Raw genomic sequence first — 21,179 nt, 5'->3', positions numbered from 1 at the left:
ATTATGGGGCAGAACTTTACTGATCTACCATCGGGAAAATTAAACGTAGAATGAGATCGACAATACCTCACTCTTAAACGTAAGCTCAATAAATTGACGCTTTGAGGCCGGTTTTCTTTTATGAATCAAATATATTGTTACGTGTAGCTGACGTACGAGTCTACAATATATTTACACGTAGACAAGCGGTGGCAATGATGGCGACGCTATATCAAGCGGTGGCCACGTCGTCTTCCTTCTCCTCAGTGCAGCCACACTGTGGCGGCTGTTCCGTAGCATGACCCCCGGCAGCAGAAGCGCCGTCCCGGTGCTTAATCTACACATCCGCGGCGAAAGGTGTGTGATATGGCTTTAGTCTCGCCACGTGAACGATGTCACTTGCAGCCGACGATGACGCTGAGAGGCTGGCGGGGATGACTTCATACGTGACATCGGTCACTTGTCGCACCACACGGTATGGGCCAGTGTAGCGGGACAGCAGCTTTTCGGAAAGGCCCACACGTCGAATGGGGAACCAGAGAAGCACCAGAGAACCTGGAGTAAATTGTACGTCGCGATGGTGGCAATCATAGAGGCGTCTCTGATGCTCCTGCGAGGCTTCGAGACGGGTGCGGGCGAGCTGGCACGCGTGGTCGGCGTGTGCGATCGCGTCGCGGGCGTATTCAGTGGTTGAACGTGTGGCCGAGGGCAACAATGTGTCCAAGGGCAACGCGGGTTCTCGGCCATATAGGAGATAGAATGGTGAATAGCCGGCGGTGTCGTGACGCGATGAATTATACGCGAACGTCACATATGGTAAGTGAAGATCCCAGTCGTGGTGGTCGGTCGCGACGTACTTGGATAGCATGTCGGTGATGGTCCGGTTGAGGCGCTCCGTGAGGCCGTTGGTCTGTGGGTGGTAGGACGTGCTGAACTTGTGCTTAGTCGAGCAGGAGCGGAGGATGTCCTCGACGACTGCCGACAGAAAGCTGCGGCCACGGTCAGTGAGTAATTGGCGCGGGGCACCGTGCACTAAAATGATGTCATAGAGCAGAAAGTCAGCAACGTCAGTAGCACAACTTGTCGGGAGGGCTTTGGTGATTGCGTACCGCGTAGCATAATCAGTAGCGACGGCGACCCATTTATTTCCGGAGCCCGAGAGAGGGAACGGTCCAAGAAGGTCTAGACCAACACGGAAAAAGGGTTCCGGTGGGATGTCGATCGGCTGAAGACATCCAGCTGGAGGTGTAGAGGGCTTCTTCCGGCGCTGACAGGGCTCACAAGCGGCAACGTAGCGCCGCACGGAGCGAGCGAGACCCGGCCAAAAGAAGCGACGGCGTACACGGTCGTATGTGCGCGAGACGCCCAAGTGTCCAGCCACGGGAGCGTCGTGAAGTTGTTGGAGGACAGTCGACCGCAAGTGGGATGGAATTACGAGCAGAAGGTCACGGCCGTGTGGATCGAGATTGCGGCGGTATATTGTCCCTTCCTTAAGGAGAAACATCCGGAGAGAGGCGTCGCCAGGCGTTGACTCCAGATGGTCGATGAGGGCTCGTAAGGAAGGATCGCGGCGTTGCTCATTGCCGATTTCGAGCAACTTGGACACAGAGAAAACGCAAGTGATGGTGTCCGCATCAGCCGGGTCGTCGACGGGGTAGCGGGACAAACAATCGGCATCCTGGTGCAAGCGGCCCGTCTTGTATACCACGGAGAAGGTATATTCTTGCAGGCGTAACGCCCGGCGAGCGAGTCGTCCCGTGGGGTCCTTGAGCGAGGATAGCCAGCAGAGCGCGCGGTGATCAGTGATGACACAGAAGGGGCGTCCGTACAAGTATGGGCGAAACTTGGCAACAGCCCACACAAGAGCGAGGCACTCGCGCTCTGTGATTGAATAATTGCGCTCGGCGGGTGATAGAAGTCGGCTGGCATAGGCTATAACGCGATCATGTCCACGCTGGTGTTGTGCTAATACTGCTCCTATGCCGTGACCACTGGCATCAGTTCGAACTTCCGTTGAAGCAGACGGGTCAAAATGGGCCAGAATTGGAGGCGTGGTAAGGAGAGTAGTGAGCTGCGAAAAAGATGCGGCATGGTCAGGTCCCCAAGAAAAGAGGGCGTCTTTCTTCAAGAGGTCGGTAAGGGGACGGGCGATGGTCGCAAAATCCTTCACAAAGCGTCGGAAATATGAGCACAGCCCTACGAAACTACGAACGTCCTTGGTAGACTTCGGAACAGGAAAGTTTGTAACGGCGCGAATCTTGTCCGGGTCAGGTCGCACGCCTCTGGCGTCCACGAGGTGTCCAAGGACGGTGATTTGGCGGCGAGCGAAGTGACATTTTGACGAGTTCAACTGGAGACCGGCGCGGCGGAACACGTCAAGAATCGCTGAAAGGCGGTCTAGATGCGTGTCAAATGTGGGTGAGTAAACGATGACGTCGTCCAGAGAGCACAAACAGGTGGACCACTTGAACCCCTGAAGCAAAGAGTCCATCATTCGTTCGAAGGTGGCGGGCGCGTTACAGAGACCGAAAGGCATCACCTTGAACTGATAAAGGCCGTCAGGGGTAACAAATGCAGTCTTCTCTCTGTCCATGTCGTCGACGGATATCTGCCAGTATCCGGACCGTAAGTCGATAGAAGAAAAATAAGTGGCACCGTACAGGCAGTCTAGAGCGTCATCAATACGTGGCAAAGGGTACACGTCCTTTTTTGTGATTTTGTTCAGGTGGCGATAATCTACACAAAAACGCCACGTTCCATCCTTCTTTTTGACAAGTACGACGGGAGAAGCCCAGGGACTACAGGAAGGCTCGATAATGTCCTTTGCAAGCAGCTTTTGGACTTCCTGTTGGATAACAGCTGTTCCGTAGCAATATTAGGGTGCCAGACACCAGATTTTTTAGCAATGCCTGATATATTTCATTGTGAAAACGAGTATGTTTTTTTTCATTCTAGTAGTCATTTAAATTCGTTTTCAGCCACGAAAAGATTTGTATATACCTTTGTGGTGCTGCTAACACGGTCATTGGCGATGTTACCATTGAGAGTCGTCTGGCTCCCATCCAACGTTCTCTGCAGTTTTTGACCTTCAAAGCCCATACGACAGAAACGGTGCATGTTTCCCACCACCTTCGCTACGGAACTTCACGCGCGAAGCTTCCAACATAAGCCATACTCATCCCCTTCCTCTTACCCACTTCACCAAATTGGCCTAGCGAAAGCATTTACATGAACTGTTATTTCTCTCTCTTCTCCGTCTAACAGTGGTAACTCCCAAGCTTCAACGCTTCCCGCTTCTAATCGCACAGTCCAGGACCATTGAATCGAAATATATTGCAAGCGCAGAGTTTCTTCATTCCGTGTCATGATCTATGTTATAGTTTCTATGCCACTTGAGTATGTCTCAGGCGTCGTTTCCACTTATTGCGGAGCCTAAAAGTTCAAATTTACTTCATTATACTGATTCCTGCAATATACGGCGTGGATTTTGTTATCGTTACTATGAGCAAATGTTTTTTTTCAATATCGTTGACATGGGCATAAGTTGAGCTGTGCGCGCATGTTTATACATTGCCTTTGTAACTTCCCCACATACAAGTGCCATTGTATTGAAGCGGCATTAGCTGTAACAGCACATAGAAGTGCATTTTCTCCTAAAATATTCTGCGAGTGCATCAATATTTTGTGAAAGTAAACACATAGGGCGCTATAACGTAAGGCTATTCCAAACTTTTCTATTCCAATTCTACAATCAGCCGTCCAGGATTGTGCAAAGAATTTTCGGGCGTCCCCACTTCGCCTCTCTCTCACGCGACGTCACCAAAACCGCGAAAACAACCCATCTGACATGATGTGTGCACACTGATTATGCACGATTAGACCGAACGAAATCAAAATAATTATTTCTGATTCGACGCCTTTTTCGCCGTAATACTCTGCCATTGATCAAACGCTTTCAGGCTGCGCCCACTTCGCCTGTCTGTCACGCGACGTCACAAAACCGCGAAAGCTCACCGCGTCAAAGTGACGTGTACGCGTTAAAGACGCGTTAATATGCCGAACAGATCTTTTTTTTTCTGAATAGCCGGAGACTGCACCGTTAGAAGGAATAAAAAATGGCTGCGCGGCGATTGCCCTGGCACAAGCTACTCGGAACGGCTGTGGAACATGGATTTATTCGCCTATAGTAAACATTTTCTCGTGGTAGTATCACATTACCGGACCCTTTCGGCACTATGCGACACCACCTTGCCAATTCTGCTAAGGATCCGTTCTGGGGGCATTTTTAACGTTCCGTTTGGACGCGGCCGCGATTTTCGACCAGCCACCGCAGATCAATCGCAGACGGCGGCACCGCACTCTTCATCCTGTTATCTACTTTTACTGTGCTGGTTCGGCCCCACCGAAACCATCTCCGCTTGAGCGGGCTCCTCGCCCATGTCAGCCACTCAGGTAAGGAAAGCCTGTCAAACTAAACAATACCATTTGCTCTGAAAGCAAGAAAAGTAACTTCCTACGAACGAGGAGCGCGTTTTATTGGGCTTTTCAAACAACGCTGCGGGTTACCGCCCGATGCTTGCATCGGTGATTACATAAATTTGACGTAAGCAGATTGGAATAAAGCACATTGTAATAGTTTTACGTTATAAGGCACATTGTTAAATAAAGAGAAGAAAATTTGAGAAGAAACTTTCTAGTAGTTGAGAGAGCAGAGTGGTCAGCCTTACGTAATCTTCTGCGCCTAGGAACTCCAGACAGCCAACGTTGCTCAAAAAATAATTATAAAGACTGAAATACGCAAGGATATTTGCATTGGGCTGATGTTTTTAAAGCGTAATTTGGAAGCGTTTTTTTCTTCGCTGCACGTATGCCACAATTGGGCTGCTTTACGACAGTGTGACAGCTACGAACACAACTTTGCAGGGTGCAGTGCGCAGATCGCAGTGTGTATGACACAACTGTTTATTTGTATACGTCTGGTTTTGTGCGAGATCCGTCTTATCGCACAATGCGTTAGAATGGCACTGGGTTTGCAAGGAGGAGCTGTGGCATGCAGTTGTGTGCAAGCGCTTGTCATGCTATGGGGTAAACCACAGGAAGCTAAATATACCGATAAATTTGGGACTTGCTGCTGTTGCTGCTGATCTCACCGCTGCGAATATCAAGCGTCACTTATTCTCTGTGCACACTTAACAAAAAAAGGCATTGTTTTTAAGCAGTGCAACACTAAATGTGAACGAGAATGCGCGCTGCACAAAGGCTGTACAAAGCAGAGGGTGCTAACATATAGTCACTTGCTAGAGTTTTTGTTCAAGAACAACGAAAGGACCAGAATTGTCTTGCGCGAAAGGTCCAGTATGTTTAATCAACTAACCCACGGCTAATTTTTTTTTTACTCATGGAAACTGAGAAACTTAGTGGTCTTTTTAACGATGAGTTGATTTGAAAAGGGATCTCTTCTTTGTTGATACGCTTCACATGGTAGCTAGTTAAGGAATATTAATCGACGCTGTTGCACTGGTTTGCCTCTCGCAGCGTTGGTGTGCCTACATAAGAAGCGACATCGGTTTTTTAACAGAATGTTTTATTATCAAGCACCCTGTTTGTTGGTTTTTTTTAATAAGGGGGGAGGGTGATATTTAGTTAAATTTTCTATTGAGGGTAGACTAGCTTCTCAGAGCATTGTTAGAGCCAGCTGCCGGTGAAGCAAAAGCCTTAGAGATTCATTCATGTAGCATTTCCGTTAATAACATCGGCTCGAATAATGGATATTCGGGACAAACGACGATCTTATCACGTATTCATCTTGCGCGGCCGCAAGAATAGGGAAGCCGCTGCGCAGCTGCCTCTTCAAGTTCACACGCATACACACACAAAAAAAAATTAGGCTACGTCATCTACCAAAAGGATATTTATTCTCCTCCACACAGATCTTCGTCGTAAACCATGTACTTCCCTGGTCCACAAAGCAAGTGGAATGCAAAGAAACAAAGTGACTCAATTTTGTGTACTTCTTCCGCTTTCGCCCATAGTTCGCAGCCTGGAATGAAAAAAAAAATGTGATCGGAGTTTAGTATTACTCTCCTGGTGCGATCGTGTTAATGGAGTAGATGCACCAGAAACTCCCTTTAAGGTACGGTCAGCGCTTACCATTACCTCGGTGCGGAACCCTCAGGATTTCACAGTTCTTGTACTCCGTAAAGGCGACGGGATACTCCACAAGTTTATCTCGCGCTATCAAAGAGAGAAGAAACATGCATCTGTTATAGAATCGGTAGTCGCTTTGCACGAAAAGCACTAATCATGTCGTAGGTGCAAATTCGCAGTGTCTTGCGTTTTCAACTTGACAGTTCTCACAAGCAATCGCTAAAATGGTTCGTTGGCTTTACCGGTCCTTGAGCTTTACTAAGAGTTACGAAGTGCACCTAAAACGAAATGCTAAAGAAAACATTAACGCCAACAAAATTGCTGCAATAAGCAACTGACGTTACCATACTTAGCTAGATTTATCAAATAACTGCTTTATTACACACAAGAATGTGACGAACAACGAAAAAAAAAACACGCGATGCCACTGCGTACACATCTTCATGGAGCTTGTAGTGTCACTTAATGTAGCAGCTGCCAGCCAGACGAGAAGGGCTATGCAAATGTCATAAATGCTGGGCTCAAAAAGTGAACATTGCAGCATTTTACACACACACACACACACACACACACACACACACACACACACACACACACACACACACACACACACACACACACACACACACACACGCACACGCACACACACACACACAAACACACACTCACGAACGCACGCGCGCACACACGCAAGAGTCTGCTATTTCAGAACCTAACATATAAAACTGAAGATTGAATGCACAGACGTCGCGGACGTGTTCACCGCTGTCAGTAACGATGTTCCAAACGATTGAAAGAAGTAAGTAAAGGTGCCGCAGAGGGACACTGGAAGAGCCCATATATATCTGTGCTGGCTAACCATTATGGCAAAGGATGCAGGTGCTGTGAAACACTTCAATATAAATAGGCGGCACTGGGACAGAAACGTGGTCTGATCTTTAAAACCCTTTTGTAATCAATATGATCACTTTTGTTCACTGTTACCTTCTAGCGCATTTTGAAATGACCCGAAAAGATTGATTCTTCGGTGACGGACAGCCATGCTTAGCAGCATCGCCATAATAGCGTTTTGTTCAGTGTTTGCCGGCAGATGCATGGCAATCTAATGCTTTTTAATTCGTGTATATTTATTTGTACGGTGAAATGCTACAAACGTATGAAGTACTCAGAACATAATACTTTCTGAAGCTGCTTCGCAAGAACAAGAGAAACTATTACTAACGTTGTCAGCGCTACAACTCAGAATGTATCGCTTCCACTGGGACCGAATGGTTACTGCTTTATCCTTAAGCCAGCTGTGATATATGTTACACGCATTCGATGCAATCATCTAGAATTGTTTCTTTAGAACAGACTGGCTGTGCACATGGACGTTCTATACTTCAACATGGTCTGCACCTGTCATGTAGCAATTGAAAGTCGCACTGCTAAATTCAAGTAGGCTTTGGCTAGAAAAGTCGTGACACCAAACGGAACTCAAAGAGAATTCTCAAAATAAAGATTAAACAAGTTGCTGGCAAGAGCATGGTCTATAAGTGATCTTAAATTACCATAATCGATACGAACGTTCAACACGTCATTGTCAGTCACATATCGCTCCGCACTTATATTGTACGGGAAGCGCCTCAATTATTCAAAGGAATGTTGTAAGTCATGTCGCTTACTGGGTGAAGTGGACGTCTGGATGACGTCAGGAATGGGATATCCATCAGTCGCCCGAACCCATGCGTATGCTGTTCGGTTGCTCCTGTTAAATCAGCGAATGGCGCATAGCATGAATGGAGGCACATATAAAGATTTATGCACGTATTCACAAAACTTTATTTACGTCGCATCCGTGCGACGGATGCCAAAACATCCCTCAACAGAGACTTTTAGCGTGTTTACTATTCGCGTAAAGGCAAGCGCAATGGGTGTTTTACCGCGTGACGGGAGGCGAAAATATGAACAGCATTGGAATTGGAATTCTACTTCGCTGCGGATGTAAAATTTCGGCAGTGGTGTAATCATGTTCCTGCCGCAAATTTACACCAGCAGCAAAGTAAAATACACTCGGTCACTGCAGTATTAGCTCTGTGCTTGTCTAATTGAGCGCTGCGCCCCCAGGCGGCTGCATCGTGCAGACCGTTCATGTTTGCCTCTCCGCTCATCCGGTAAAACGCCCAGTCCTCTTGCGTTTACCCAAATACTGGACACTCTCTCATAAGGAAGCGATGTTACGTAAAGTATGTGTAGGTATAATGGTTCAGTGCTGGCCGAACAGCGATGGGGAAACGCAGTATTGCCAGTGCGAGCTTCGACTAGAATTTATAATTAGAATTTAATTAATTAATTTAATTAGCAAATTCGAATCTGTTGATCCTGCATTGTTCAGTGGACTGTTCTCCAAAGATATTTATGTAGGACACTTCACGTACAATCGTGTCACTAAAGCAAGGGCTTTCCGGCTCTGTCTAAAGGGGAACACGCACATGAGTGCTGGTGCTTATTAAGTGCGATACGCCTCCTGCTTAATGTGGTTGCCATTATTATGCTCACAGCGGAATGTATGGACTCGACACACTGAGTGCAGTGCAGCCGTTCCCTGAGTAGAAGAATGGTCCGTGCGTCATCATATCGTGCACAGATGATCCAAAAGTGGCCTCGCCTGTTTTAATCCCAGAAGATAGTGCGCCTCCTTGCGACAACTACCTGTGTGATCGACTACACACGTGCTTTCCCTTCAGCCCATTTGTATTACTCTCTCCGATCCCTCTACTACTCCTTTAATGCTCCCTTTTTACCCGTCGCCGGAGTAGCAGTGTAGCAAACCGGACATTGAAATCTGGTTAAGCTCCGCACCTCTCCCTTTATTCCTACCTCCCTGCCTCTTATCCGTTTCGCACATGCGGGCGACCCCGGATTGGAAGACTCATAAATAAGAGACAGTAGTAGGTACAATGAGGTGGTAGAATTTCATTCGTGTACGAATATCAAGAATGTACTCATAAATATGCATTGTGCAATATTCTGTTCCGAACAACCTTCGCATCCTGAAGGTGATGTGAAATAGGAAGCCCCAGAGGAAAAATCATATGTCAGTTCTTACTTTGCCCGAGTAATGGGATCGATATCTCCAACGTCGTTGACGGTGTACTGTTCTTCTTCGTTGACGGAAATGAGTTCGTTGTAAACGCATTTTTTCTCCTTGTAATAAGGCTCGTACTCATATGACCTCATGTAGAGGTAGTATTTGCCCGGCACCTTCAGAGCCTGAGAAAAAAAAGAACGAGTTCCTTGTAGAAGAACGACCACAGAAAAGAAAAGCAAGAAAACGGAAGTTACAAAATTCAAGACATCGGATGGAATATACAACGCAGCGGCCATAGGGGATGAAGCAATAGAGGCTTCGGGGTAAGTTTACACTAGCTGGCACGCACTAACGTTCAGTAGATGTTCGGCACCCGGCCGTTTTTCAATTTTGTCCTGCTCTCAGTGCGAGAATCATGGCTGGAAGTAGAATCCACGCCATCGTAATTAGCAGCAGAATGCCATAGACATTTGGTCATTCGAATATTTTTCGCTTTGCACAATCAGATAAAATAGTTGCCAAGTCAAGCTCCAGCTCAAGTTGAGTTGTTTTGTTGTTTGTGAATAGATAGGCGTAACGGCTGGGTAAAACGCTGTAACGACAGCTAGTCGAAGCTCTACGGCCTGCCTTGAGAGCCGGTCTGTGTAGAGAGCTCCAGCAGCCGCCTACGTTGCTGTTCGCCCTGAGAGGCACTGCTTGGCACACCCTACTGTAACGTAAGTAGCGGGAAATATCGATGCAGTATTGGATACTTCACGTCACGCAGCTGCTGTGGCTTTTACTCTTGCTTTACCGACCGACGCAGCGCTGGAAACGTTCATTTAGATTGTAAGTACGTCCACAATAAGGATTCTTGTAATGATCCTTATTAGTTAAGGATTGAAAATGAAAGAAAATGTGGACATCTACATGCAAATTACTTACTTGCAAAAGTATAACTTATTTGTCAAACGAGCGAATGTCACATTAGCCCAAATTTATTTGTTGACATATACAAGAATGAACGAAACCATTTTCACAATGCGATAACGATTATAGGCAATTTGGCCACGTTAAAAGAAAACTGTAGCTTGGGGCCTACTAGGACTTCCCTAATAAAATACATGTAAAGTTCAAAGAGGATTTCGCGAGACAACCAACGGAGCGATATGAACGAAATTGGTCGGCGTTGAGAGAGAATGTTACAATATAGCAAATGTCGAAAACATAATTATGAATTAGGACCACGTACTTTTTTATAGAAATTGACCAAAATGAAAAAGTTAAAAAAGAAATAGAAACATACAGTTTGCAAATTCTTCACTCTGCGCCATAAACAGGTATCAGAGTATTGTAAACCGCATCCGTTGAAGCCTCTCAAGCGGACAAATGCTTTATAATAATTTGCAGCTCATGTGAAAAAAATTTAAATGTTTACGCGAAGTTATTACAATTTAACAACGGTATTTCTAAGGTCATACTCAAAAATTAGAGCGCTATGTAATAGATCAATGTTGCCTGCTTTAGGTGTCCAAAAACAGGATTGTTCACAGGATTGTGCTTTGGCTATTAATTACTGACTTACGAAGTTGGAGACACGGCATGTGAGATTTTTTTTTTTACTTGTTGCAAGTTTCAATTCAGTTATAACTGACGGCCTAAATGAAGTGCTTGCTCTGGATATTTCGGAGAATAAATATTTTTTCTTCTAAATACAATAATCCACATGAAATTCCGTGCAAGGGCTGCTGAGGAAAACAATTGAAAACTTTTTCTAATGTTATTTATTTATTTGTAATTTATTTTAAATGTAATTTTCTGGTTTCACGCGCCAAATCCAAGAAAAATTATTATTAGGAACGCCGTAGAGGGAGGGGGGGTGCTAAGGGTTAATTTCGACCAAATCGATTTTGTTTTTAACGGGCGCCCAATGCAGTGTACACGGGAGTTCAGGAATTTCTTCCTCATCAAAATGCTGCAGCCGCGGTCGGTATTTGATGCCGCGACCTGGGGCTTAAGCACCAAAGTCAGTGCGCCACCACGGCGTACGAAAAGAATTTGAACCTTTCCCATTTATTTATATAGGAGCTTTAGAGATAAAGCTTTCCTTATGCTCGGAACGCCTATGCGTTTTCAAATAATTGTATGAAAATAAGAACAAGAATAACGCAGCATTGCAAAAAAAAAAATGTTGATAAATTACGCTGGCTCACGGGCTTCCCGAAAGAAGCAAACTGATTGTTTGGGAAGTTGCTTAATCATATACTATTAGTGATCAAGAAACAGAGCGACAAGGTGAATGCATAAAAAATATACAGGGCAAGACGCTTTACGGGAATGATTTTCCTGATAAACTGCCTCTTTGTTCGCCCTTTTGGATGATTCTTGCATAGTAATTTACTGCACAGGTCTCGCGTCAATGTACGAGAAAACCCCAACGAGTTATGTTTAAAGCCGTTATAACGTCTTACTAGTTTTCCAAATATTGGACAACTGCTTAAACGGGTAGCGAAATGCCTGCCCTATATTAGGTAAAAGTAGAACACTGCAAGGAAGCGGGCTCGCGCGCACACAAGAAATACATCAGCCTTGATTCGCTTACCTTCCACGCGTCTTGATATTCCGCATATTCTGGCTTCCGCTCAATTTGTGACCGGCTGAAGGAAAAAGCCGCCGACAGCAGCAGAGCAAGTAGCAAAAGTTCCCCACTGCTTCCTGAGGGAGTCTTCATATTCCAAGGTATCATCAGATTACGTCGCCTAGAGTAAAAAAAAAAATTTTAAAAACGCATTCTTGATCTTTCGCAAAAAATGACCACAGGACACGAATATGCAGGAATATTGCATCATCGAGACGAAAGAAAAGAACAACAACGCTGAAGCTGCACTGCCTGTGTACACAATGCCTGAAAGCATATTACTATGAAATAAAATATCAGCTACTTATAATGCCAGTATTAAGAGCACATTTTTGAAAATCTCGAAATGATGCCTCGATGAGCTAGTTTCTATTGGATTTGCGTTAAAGCAGTCACTACTAGGAAAGTCAAGACGACATGTACGCACGAAACGTACAACATAAATGGGGCCCCATGTCTCCGTTTTCGCTGTATTTCTCCGTGTTCCGGTTGTGCAATACTACTCAAAATTTACATTGTGATTTCATAATTTTATTGATTAAACTCGTGAGCAAACACTCGTGACCGAATAAGATTGCAGTTGGTGTCGTTCTTATGCCTAGTAGTAAAGTGCTGGTGGTAAAAGGCAAATTAAGAACATCCTATACGGTACCAGAAGTACTTCATTGCATCCCTTTGAAATAGTATAAACATACAATTATGCTGCTACTTGGTACAACAACTTTTGCTCTTTTAGGGTGCAATTTAGTGAGCAAACATGAATTTCGCCACCATAATAAACTAAAGCGTATTTGGATGCGTTAATTACATTATTATGTGCGTTGTTTCAGGCAATGTATGTCACACTACTTGGTAATAATGGTTGTTAGCGGCCAACACGTGTTTGTCACGTTTGGGCGAATGCAAAACGCAACGAAAAAATTGCCGTTGAATCGAGTCTTCTAAACGGATTGATACATAATCCACACTTCAAGAATGGGTCATCACTCATAATTAAAAAATGCCAACTTTTGACTTCCAGAACGTTCTCACGTTATTCTTTATGTATGGAGTAAGTTTGATTCCAATGCAATGGTCTCCTAAAGGCAGCCGTTATTTTAAGTGCCGATAAGCTTAACAACCGCGCGTTCGAACCGAAATCACACAATGCACTAGTGATTTGCTGCTACTTTACATCGGCGTGAACGTTTAGGAGACTGAGCGTGACATGACATTCGCAATGATGATTTAACGTTGATATGTCAAAATCTTAAACCGCTGATCAGTATTATGGTACGGAGCGCGTACTGTCAGCAAAATTACATGAAAGCTGCGCTCACCAACACCTGCAGATCCAAGCAACGAGCCTGCTGGCACGACGTCTACAAACGATATGCAGGATCTTCTTACGGAGTAGCTACATGGTGAAAACCGTCAGCCACAAGAAGAAAGAAAAAGGGCGCCTGTTCCCGGAAGCGATCAGAAGAGCCAGTTCCATGAGCCAGAAGAACCGGTAGCTGTGGCCGATGAAGCAACAGTCAGTCGATTGCCACGCCTGGTACAGAGCGAGATGCTGGAGGTCGCTTTGCGCATTTGTAAGCACATCTTTGTTGGCACGTGGTCTGAAGTAGCAATCAAAAGACGTGTATAGGTGGTATTATTTCAAGTAAGGCATTATGTAATGAATGATTTAACAGCGATCATTCTGGAGGCAGACCTGTTTTCTTGTGGTCAAACTAAGCGAACGTTTCTGTGACAGATATTGCGACAACTTATTCCTTTTGCTCACGGTGTCTCTAGGCCTATATTTAATGTACTTTTCATTGTTTCGACTAAGAACGCCAAAAAGAAATGAAAAAGGAAAGGAAACCTTGAACATGGCTGGTGAATGTAAAGGTAGCTCTCTGATAACAAAAAAAAAAACGATATCATGTAACTTCAGAAGGGCGAGTAGTGCAAAATAAAATAAAAACAAATATAAAGGTGATTTAACGGGTTCACTGCAAGTAATCACGAGAAGTTTGACGACTTGCCACATACCACTGCTGCTAAATCATGTTCTTTCTAGGATCAGAGGGCCCTCGACTCAAGGATAACCTGCGCACCTACTTGTAGCCAATATTATCGTTATTTCGATGATATAGTGCACCACCTATGGGAGGTCAAGATCCGAAATCAAATTATTTCCTCAATAATGAAAACTGGTCTTAAATGACTTCAATAATCACAGTGTAGGTGCAAAATTTTTTTTTGCATTGTTGGCGCTGTATTTCCAAAAAACGTATGTGAGTTTGGAGGCCTTATAGAAACTCAATCATAATTCACGGGTCAAAGGGTTAATATATTGAGAGAAAAACAGCGCGCGTCGTAGTTAGGGCGACAACTCACAGTATAGTAGTGTCTAACAAGGGAAAGCAGCGGAGTCGCTGGCAGACCTCCCATACAAATTCGTTGGGTGGTGTAGGGGGTCTGCCAGCGACTCCGATGACAATCTGACGAACATGATGTCCCATGACAACCTGATGCTTTCATGGAGAGCAGTTCGGGACTTCCTGTCACTGACAGCGCAATTCCTATTGCTTCCAAGCTTTTCCTTGGCGCCTGTGCTGCTCACACAGGGGAGGCCCACGCACCAGCTTCGTCTTAGCGCCTTCATCTGAAGACTCATTTGAACTAGTGACTACAGTCCTGATATGGAACCCGGTAGTGGCTTCGTGGATGAGATTTATGAATGTTTATCATAAGAATGATGAACTTGCTTTCAACGTTGTGCATCGCTCTTTCCACGTCCTCATCCCTCATCACGCCTTTATGTCCCCGTCACCCCTGCCCCGATGCAGAGTAGCAGGCTAGACCACGCTAGCTCAGGCCGACGTCTCTGCCTTCTTTCAAATAAATTCTGTCTCTCTGGTTGCGCCATATTCTCTAAAGCCACCACACGAAAATATGTAATTGAAACCTGGGGTTTCACGTGCGAAAACCACGATTTGTATATGAGGCACGGCGTAGTGGGGGATTCGGGATTAAAGTTGACCACCAGCGTATTTTGACCTTCCCTGTATGCACCGGACACGGGCATTGTTGAATTTCGCCCCCATCGAATGTAACTGTAAAATCGATTGGCAGATGGAGAATTAGTTGGATGATGAAAGACCGAAATAATGCGAGAGCCTCTTCCAGGGCCACTTCTGCAATTGCTGACGTTCACACATTAAATACGGAGAGTCTGCTATGCTTCTTTCAGCAGCGTCATGGAAAGACCTATTAAAATGCAATTTAGGTTTTTTAATGTCTAATGCCTTAGGTTTAAAACAGGGTGAATAAGGTTTTCTCAGGCAAATAACATTTACACATTTTTTTTTGCTTTTCGTTCAAACAGGAACGTGGCGCCAATACCCTGTTTTCTACACACAAAAATAATATTTAAAGAGATAGAACACTGGGAAAGGGCGAATTAATTTGACTGCAGCAGGTATTGGCAGCGTTAATACTTTGGTTCATTCGATTGGTTTTTACCGAGCTCATGCTATGTAGTGCCCGCTCATATCGAAGTCATGGGTTAGTTTCTCGAGGCGTACGTGCGGCCGCTCGCAAGAGCAAACGGAGGCCGGAAGCGTAAACACGTCACTGCCGTTTCCATTGTAAACAAACGGGACTGACGCCCAAGGCGCGTGCCCGCAAAACTCCCTCCATAAATGCGGCAGACGTCGCGCACAGAACGGAACCTTCAGCAGCCACGCTAGCGGAACTCTATTCGATCGTGGTCGGGCTCACAACACAAAGATGAGAATGCCTTTGGACGCTGTGCGGTAAAGCTTGGCATTCTTAACATATGAGTTCGATGTTAAGGGCGCCGCTAGAGCCCTTCTATAATGCTCGAAGGCGACCACCGAAATCGACCACTACAAGACATTCAACATGGAACCCGATGCCACAAAGTTTCGTACAAAAACTACCAGAATCACGGGGGTGAAGCGGTTCAACACTAATCCTAAGCCTTCCTTACACTACGATCTCCCTTCGAGAAGTAAAACTCAGCAACGTGACTGAAATTCTAAATTTCGTTGTGCTGGCTTCAAGCGAACTTGATAACTTGCAAATTTACCATCACCAACCAAACAGCGCTCTAAGAATGCACCTATTTGCAAGGATTCTTCTCGTGTGCAAAAAATTGTGCGTCTTCGTGCGTTTCGATAAAGTAATAGAAATTTAGACAAAAATGATAAATAATGATTAACAGGTACGAACAACTTTAGACACAATCACGAAGATTAGACAAAACCATGTACGACCCCAAATTCACGCGGTAGCAATCCAAGCGGCTGGTTCCTTCTGGTAATTTTTGCAGGGAATCCTATGTCCGAAACAAGGTGATGCGAGTGTCAACGTGAAGGCCAGCTCGCACAAGAACTACTCCTTGCTTAGCTAAAGTTTAAAGGAGGTTGTTCTTCTAACTTCACGAGCTTTTTTTAATTGCACCAAAAAACAAAAATAATGGCGAATAAATAGGTTTCGTCATACTGATGAATCAGCGTTTCGTAGTACGCTTCACAGCTTTCGTATTGAACGTTTTCTCCTAAATTTCAGACTTGCCACATCTCTTAAACCATCTCGACCAACTACAGAGAATGAAAAACAATTGTGTGTTTTGTTCCGTGGAGTTGCGAACATGCTTTTACTCGAGTCCTTCTATTTTTACAGTGCCCCATGCAAAGATGAACAGGCATGCAGTGCGACCTGATCCCGTTGACCAGAACCGGTAATGCACTCTCTCGCCAGAGCAGGATTGACCGTCCTGGTGCAGTACTTGGCCACAACCTCCTATATGAATACAACAGTCAAACCCCGGCCCTCAGTCCCCAGCAACCGCGAAGCAACTGACCACGGCGGCGACCAGACCTGTGACGCAGCAGAGGGTGCTAAGAATCCCTGGCTCCGGACAGGCCGCCATTGGAATCGGAACCTGGCAACGTTTAACGTTAGAACGTTATCTAGTGAGGCGAGTCTAGCAGTGTTATTGGTGGAACTAGAGGGTGGTAAATGGGATATAATAGGGCTCAGTGAGGTTAGGAGGACAAAAGAAGAATATACAGTGCTAAAAAGCGGGCACGTCCTGTGCTACCGGGGCTTAGCGGAGAGACGAGGACTACACGCTAAACATTTTAACACTCTTAAGGGTGTAAATCAGTTTGTCGCCAGACGAACACCCTAACGGTGCTGTGGTGAACACCCTACAGATGGGGTGCAATTATAGCACCCTAGTGGAAGGGTGTCCGGCAAAATAAATTTAGGGTATAAGGGCGAAAGTCCACATTTACACCCATCTAAGAGGGCGTTGGAAGGGTATACATCTTGTTATTTCTAGTGTGTGTGGAAGGCAGGTTCGGCAGTACACGCCTTCAATTACTACTATGTTCAGCTATCCACGCGTAACTCTCGCGTGTGCCAGAAGGTTCAAGTTCGGCTACCAAAGGCACCGTCGAACAGCCGGCCTTGAAGCTTCGATGGGCATACACAACACCTATACGTGTGGATCACATTACATATTAGTAATTCATGGTGTATTTTGCAAAACCTGTCTTCGCTGCACAAATACAACCTAGCAAATGACACTTTTGAGCATGTGTATCAACACCAACGGTTATCACGATTTCCAGATCCACCGAACATGCAACACAGACTGGTAAGATATATGCTGTATTTTCAAGAAAAATGACAAGGATGACAATGACAAGGACTGCGAGAGAGGACATAAGACTGCACTGACTTCCAACAATATCTTATTGCGTTGCCACATCGTGTTTATATATACAAGAGCGGGCATAAGCAGAAAATGAGAGTCAAAAGAGGTGTCTAACAGCAAGTCATTGTACTAAGAACGTGGTCACTTGAAAAAAAAGCATTATAATTTCTATCTGTTGTGATACAAGACTTCACTAGAGGTCAGCGCGATAGAGGGGGCACTAACGCACACACTGCCCTAATTTCTGGTGAAATGTGCTTCTATAATTTCCCGGATAACTTGTGAGCTGTGCCTGGCCAAAACTTCCGTATCTTCAAAGAGGGACACGCAGCCGCAGTACCGGCAATGGATGCCCAAGTGGCCTTGAACAGTATTATAGACGTTGTTATAGTGCTTTCTTAAACGATCGTTTAGGCACTTGCCTGTCTGTCCAACAAAGTTACTGCCGCAAAACAGTCTGATAAACCACATTCTTTGCGCATGTGACAAAACGTTTTCTGTGCCCGACAGAGCAACAACGCTGACGTGATTTAGGCGCGTTTACACGCTTACAAAGCCTTGCCTACTTTTCAGGGGCTGAGAAAACGACTGATTCCTGCAGGTTGCGCAATCTTTTTTAGCCTATGGGAGACATCATGCACATACGGTAGCACTGCGAACCTGTGTCTTCCAACCAGCTGGTTCCTTGACTGAGCGGGCTCATAACGTTTTGTGCACTTCAGAAGCTGTTCCGCTATGTCTGAAATTAAGGCCGAAGGGTAGTCAACCCTAGAAAGGCGATCAACTTGTGCAGCAAGACCATATTGCATCTCGTGTGAGCAAGATTTATTGAGGCATTTAGCAAGGCAAAACTTTTAATACCTCATTTAACGAGCTTTGAGTGTGCAGCGTTAAAGGGCAAGAGTGGCAAGAGCACTCCCCATTCTTTCAATGGTTTAGCTTGGCAATACGGTGACAAGTAGTATTCCCAGAGATCATAAGTTTAAATAAACTTATGATCCTTCCTCATGCTCCCACTTTCTACTTCATGCTCTAAACTATGATACCCCTCCTAGACAGTTTTTGTTAATCTGCGAATACTTACATGGTCCTTCTTTCTGTAGCCTCTCAACTAGAGCCTGAAATTTCTTGTCTCCTAAAAAAATCATCTTTACCACCCAAAATATATTGCACGGTTACCCCTTACTTGGGGGGGAGGAGGGATTGTATATATGTGTTCACATATTCAATGAACCTCAGAGCCAGAATCCTTTCTCATCCTCTGTTGCCACTACCTGCACGAGTCGCAATGGTTGTAAATTGGCTACCTGCCCTGTCCCACTTAAAAGTACATTTTGCCACATGGAAAATGACCACAAGCATTGCATTTCATTGAATGAATGCTTCTGTGCATGTTTTTTGTGTCGTCTTGTAATGGCTAGGTTCAACATGGTCAAGTTGTCTCAAACTGTCTAGCCTCAACCAATACTTTGTGTAGTTTCAAAGTTATGAAACATTCATTTTTCAAGACTTGTTCCAAGTTAAGCATGAGACGGATTTTCATGGTGCAAATGAGGAACGGTTGTGCTTAGAGACAATGATAGGCCTGCTATATCCTGCAAAACTGTGTGAAATGAAAAAATGCTTGCAATTTTCATGAGCAGCTAGCTCAGTACAAGAAATAGGCACATTGGCTGAGGAGTAACTTTTAACGCCCCCGAGAGGTCCTGGTTTCTTGTAAGTTCTTCAAATCCCTTGCAGTCTAGATTGCAATCCGGCGCATTTTGATTTTGATATTGTATTCAAAATAAAAACAGCTCAAATTTTAAGGTTTTGAGAATTATATGGAAATAAAGGTAGAAGAGTGTAATGCAACGAGCAAATAACAAGCTCATTGCAGAGGGCAAACAAATATTCCTTTCCTGCAAAAAAATTGGTAGCGTGAAGGTCATACGAAATTAGAAGTGAATGTACAATAAAGAATATGATGCTGCAATGCCCTATTCTGTGAATATTCTTGCACAAAGAAAATCTTCATTATCAAAGGCCATCAAGAAAATGCAAGTGTATACTTTGGATCAGGAGTCATGCCTGCAGTATGCACTGTACCATCGGCAATATTTAGAACCACACACAACTGCACACGATATCAAGCTTAGGCGGCCAAGGAGCCTCAGAGATAAATTATAACTTGACTCATTATATTACACTACACACCTATATATACTTACAATGCTGTCTTCCCAACTGCTTTCAAGAAGACATCGATCATCTGTCTGAAGGCCAACTCAAGTGGCTTGCTCTTGATGGAGGGCACCAAGGCTGGGCATTGTGAAACTGCTGCTATCATCTGCATGACCTGCGAGAAACGACGCTCTAAGTTCAAGATAAACAAATGCTATTAGAACAAAAGAGAAGATCACTGGCTATGAGCCTCGTTTTGGTTTGCACGAGAAAGCCAAAAATATGGACTTTGTGCTGCTTACTGAAGAAGCAAGCCTCCTTCCAGATGTTGCAGTGATGCATTAAGATTGTCACACAGCTACATGTTTCTATGCTATAGGCTGCTGTCACTACTGTGCCAGCATGCTTTGCATAGTTTATTATTTCAAGCTGTATTGATTATTGCGTTTTCTTGCCAATTCTCGGCAAACAGCACTAGCAAGGAAGTAGCTCACTTACACACATACTCCCTTTTGAGGAGCAAATTCACACACACACGCACGCACGCATGCACACACACACGCACATGGACACAAGCCTCTACAACATGAGCAGCTTCCTACGCTTGACACACTGCACTTCTTTTTATCCCTTGACCCTCCTACTGCTAAGGCATAAAAAAAGCCTTTGTGTGACCAACCCCAACCTTATCAACCTACACTTCCAGCTTAAGCACTTTCTCGAGAGCCAGGACAAGCCTTCTAGATTCCGCAGTGCTCCAAACTGTAGTTACGAATTTCAATAGGGCCATAGGCGACAGCTCTCGAAGGGCATGCAAACTAGCCGGAGAGACCTAAAGCTTGTATATGATATCTCTAAATCACAACATGTCAAATTTTCCAAATTCATTAAACCTCCTGAAGACAATTGCTATATACGTAGAACGTCTCGAATACCTACCATTCACAATTTCAGCGGTTGTCTGCATCAACGGAAATGTGGGCTAATGGGAAATCCACGTCTTTAATATCAGAATTAGTGTAATGGCGAAACACACTACCTGATTTCCTAATCCTTTGTGTATGCTCTGCATGTAACGTTCCTTTCACAATAACAATCAAGGATATCGATTCATCAGGGCAGAGGAGGGAAAAAGGAGGAAGCGTATACCAGACAATTTCCCGCTGGTCCTCACGAGAAACGGCGCCTCATACAGCAGTTGTCCAGGGTGGCTTGAAACCAAACTCGGCTTTCAGGCGGGAACACTACCTGCATCAAATTTGAAGAGTTTTATTGCGAGTGAAACTCTAATGACCGTATGCAATACATACGCACGCATACGAAACGCACTCGCACGCACGCACAAATGTATGCACTCTCAAAGCGCAGACACAAAAGCGCGCACGCGCACATTGATAAACACAAACAAGCACACATACGTACAGGCAGACACACTAACACGTGCAGGCACACACACGACCCACACAGAAACATGCGCGCGC

At 44.9% G+C, this 21,179-nt stretch overlaps 1 protein-coding gene across 1 annotated transcript; it reads right to left on the bottom strand.

Moving 5' to 3' along the window:
* Nucleotides 1-5,880: 5,880 nt before the first annotated feature.
* Nucleotides 5,881-13,196, bottom strand: LOC142571152 (uncharacterized). The gene is made up of 6 exons (XM_075679430.1): nt 13,133-13,196; nt 11,778-11,934; nt 9,215-9,378; nt 7,791-7,873; nt 6,130-6,213; nt 5,881-6,019 (listed from the first exon to the last, which is right to left on the bottom strand). Exons 2-6 carry the CDS (start codon nt 11,919-11,921, stop codon nt 5,892-5,894), a joined length of 603 nt encoding a protein of 200 aa, XP_075535545.1. The 5' UTR covers nt 11,922-11,934; nt 13,133-13,196; the 3' UTR covers nt 5,881-5,891.
* Nucleotides 13,197-21,179: the final 7,983 nt, after the last annotated feature.

Source organism: Dermacentor variabilis, chromosome 2, assembly GCF_050947875.1.
Source record: "Dermacentor variabilis isolate Ectoservices chromosome 2, ASM5094787v1, whole genome shotgun sequence".
NCBI classification, from domain to species: Eukaryota; Metazoa; Arthropoda; class Arachnida; order Ixodida; family Ixodidae; genus Dermacentor; species Dermacentor variabilis.
Note: the sequence above shows the minus strand (reverse complement) of the source record. Positions and strands in the feature narration are given on the sequence as shown.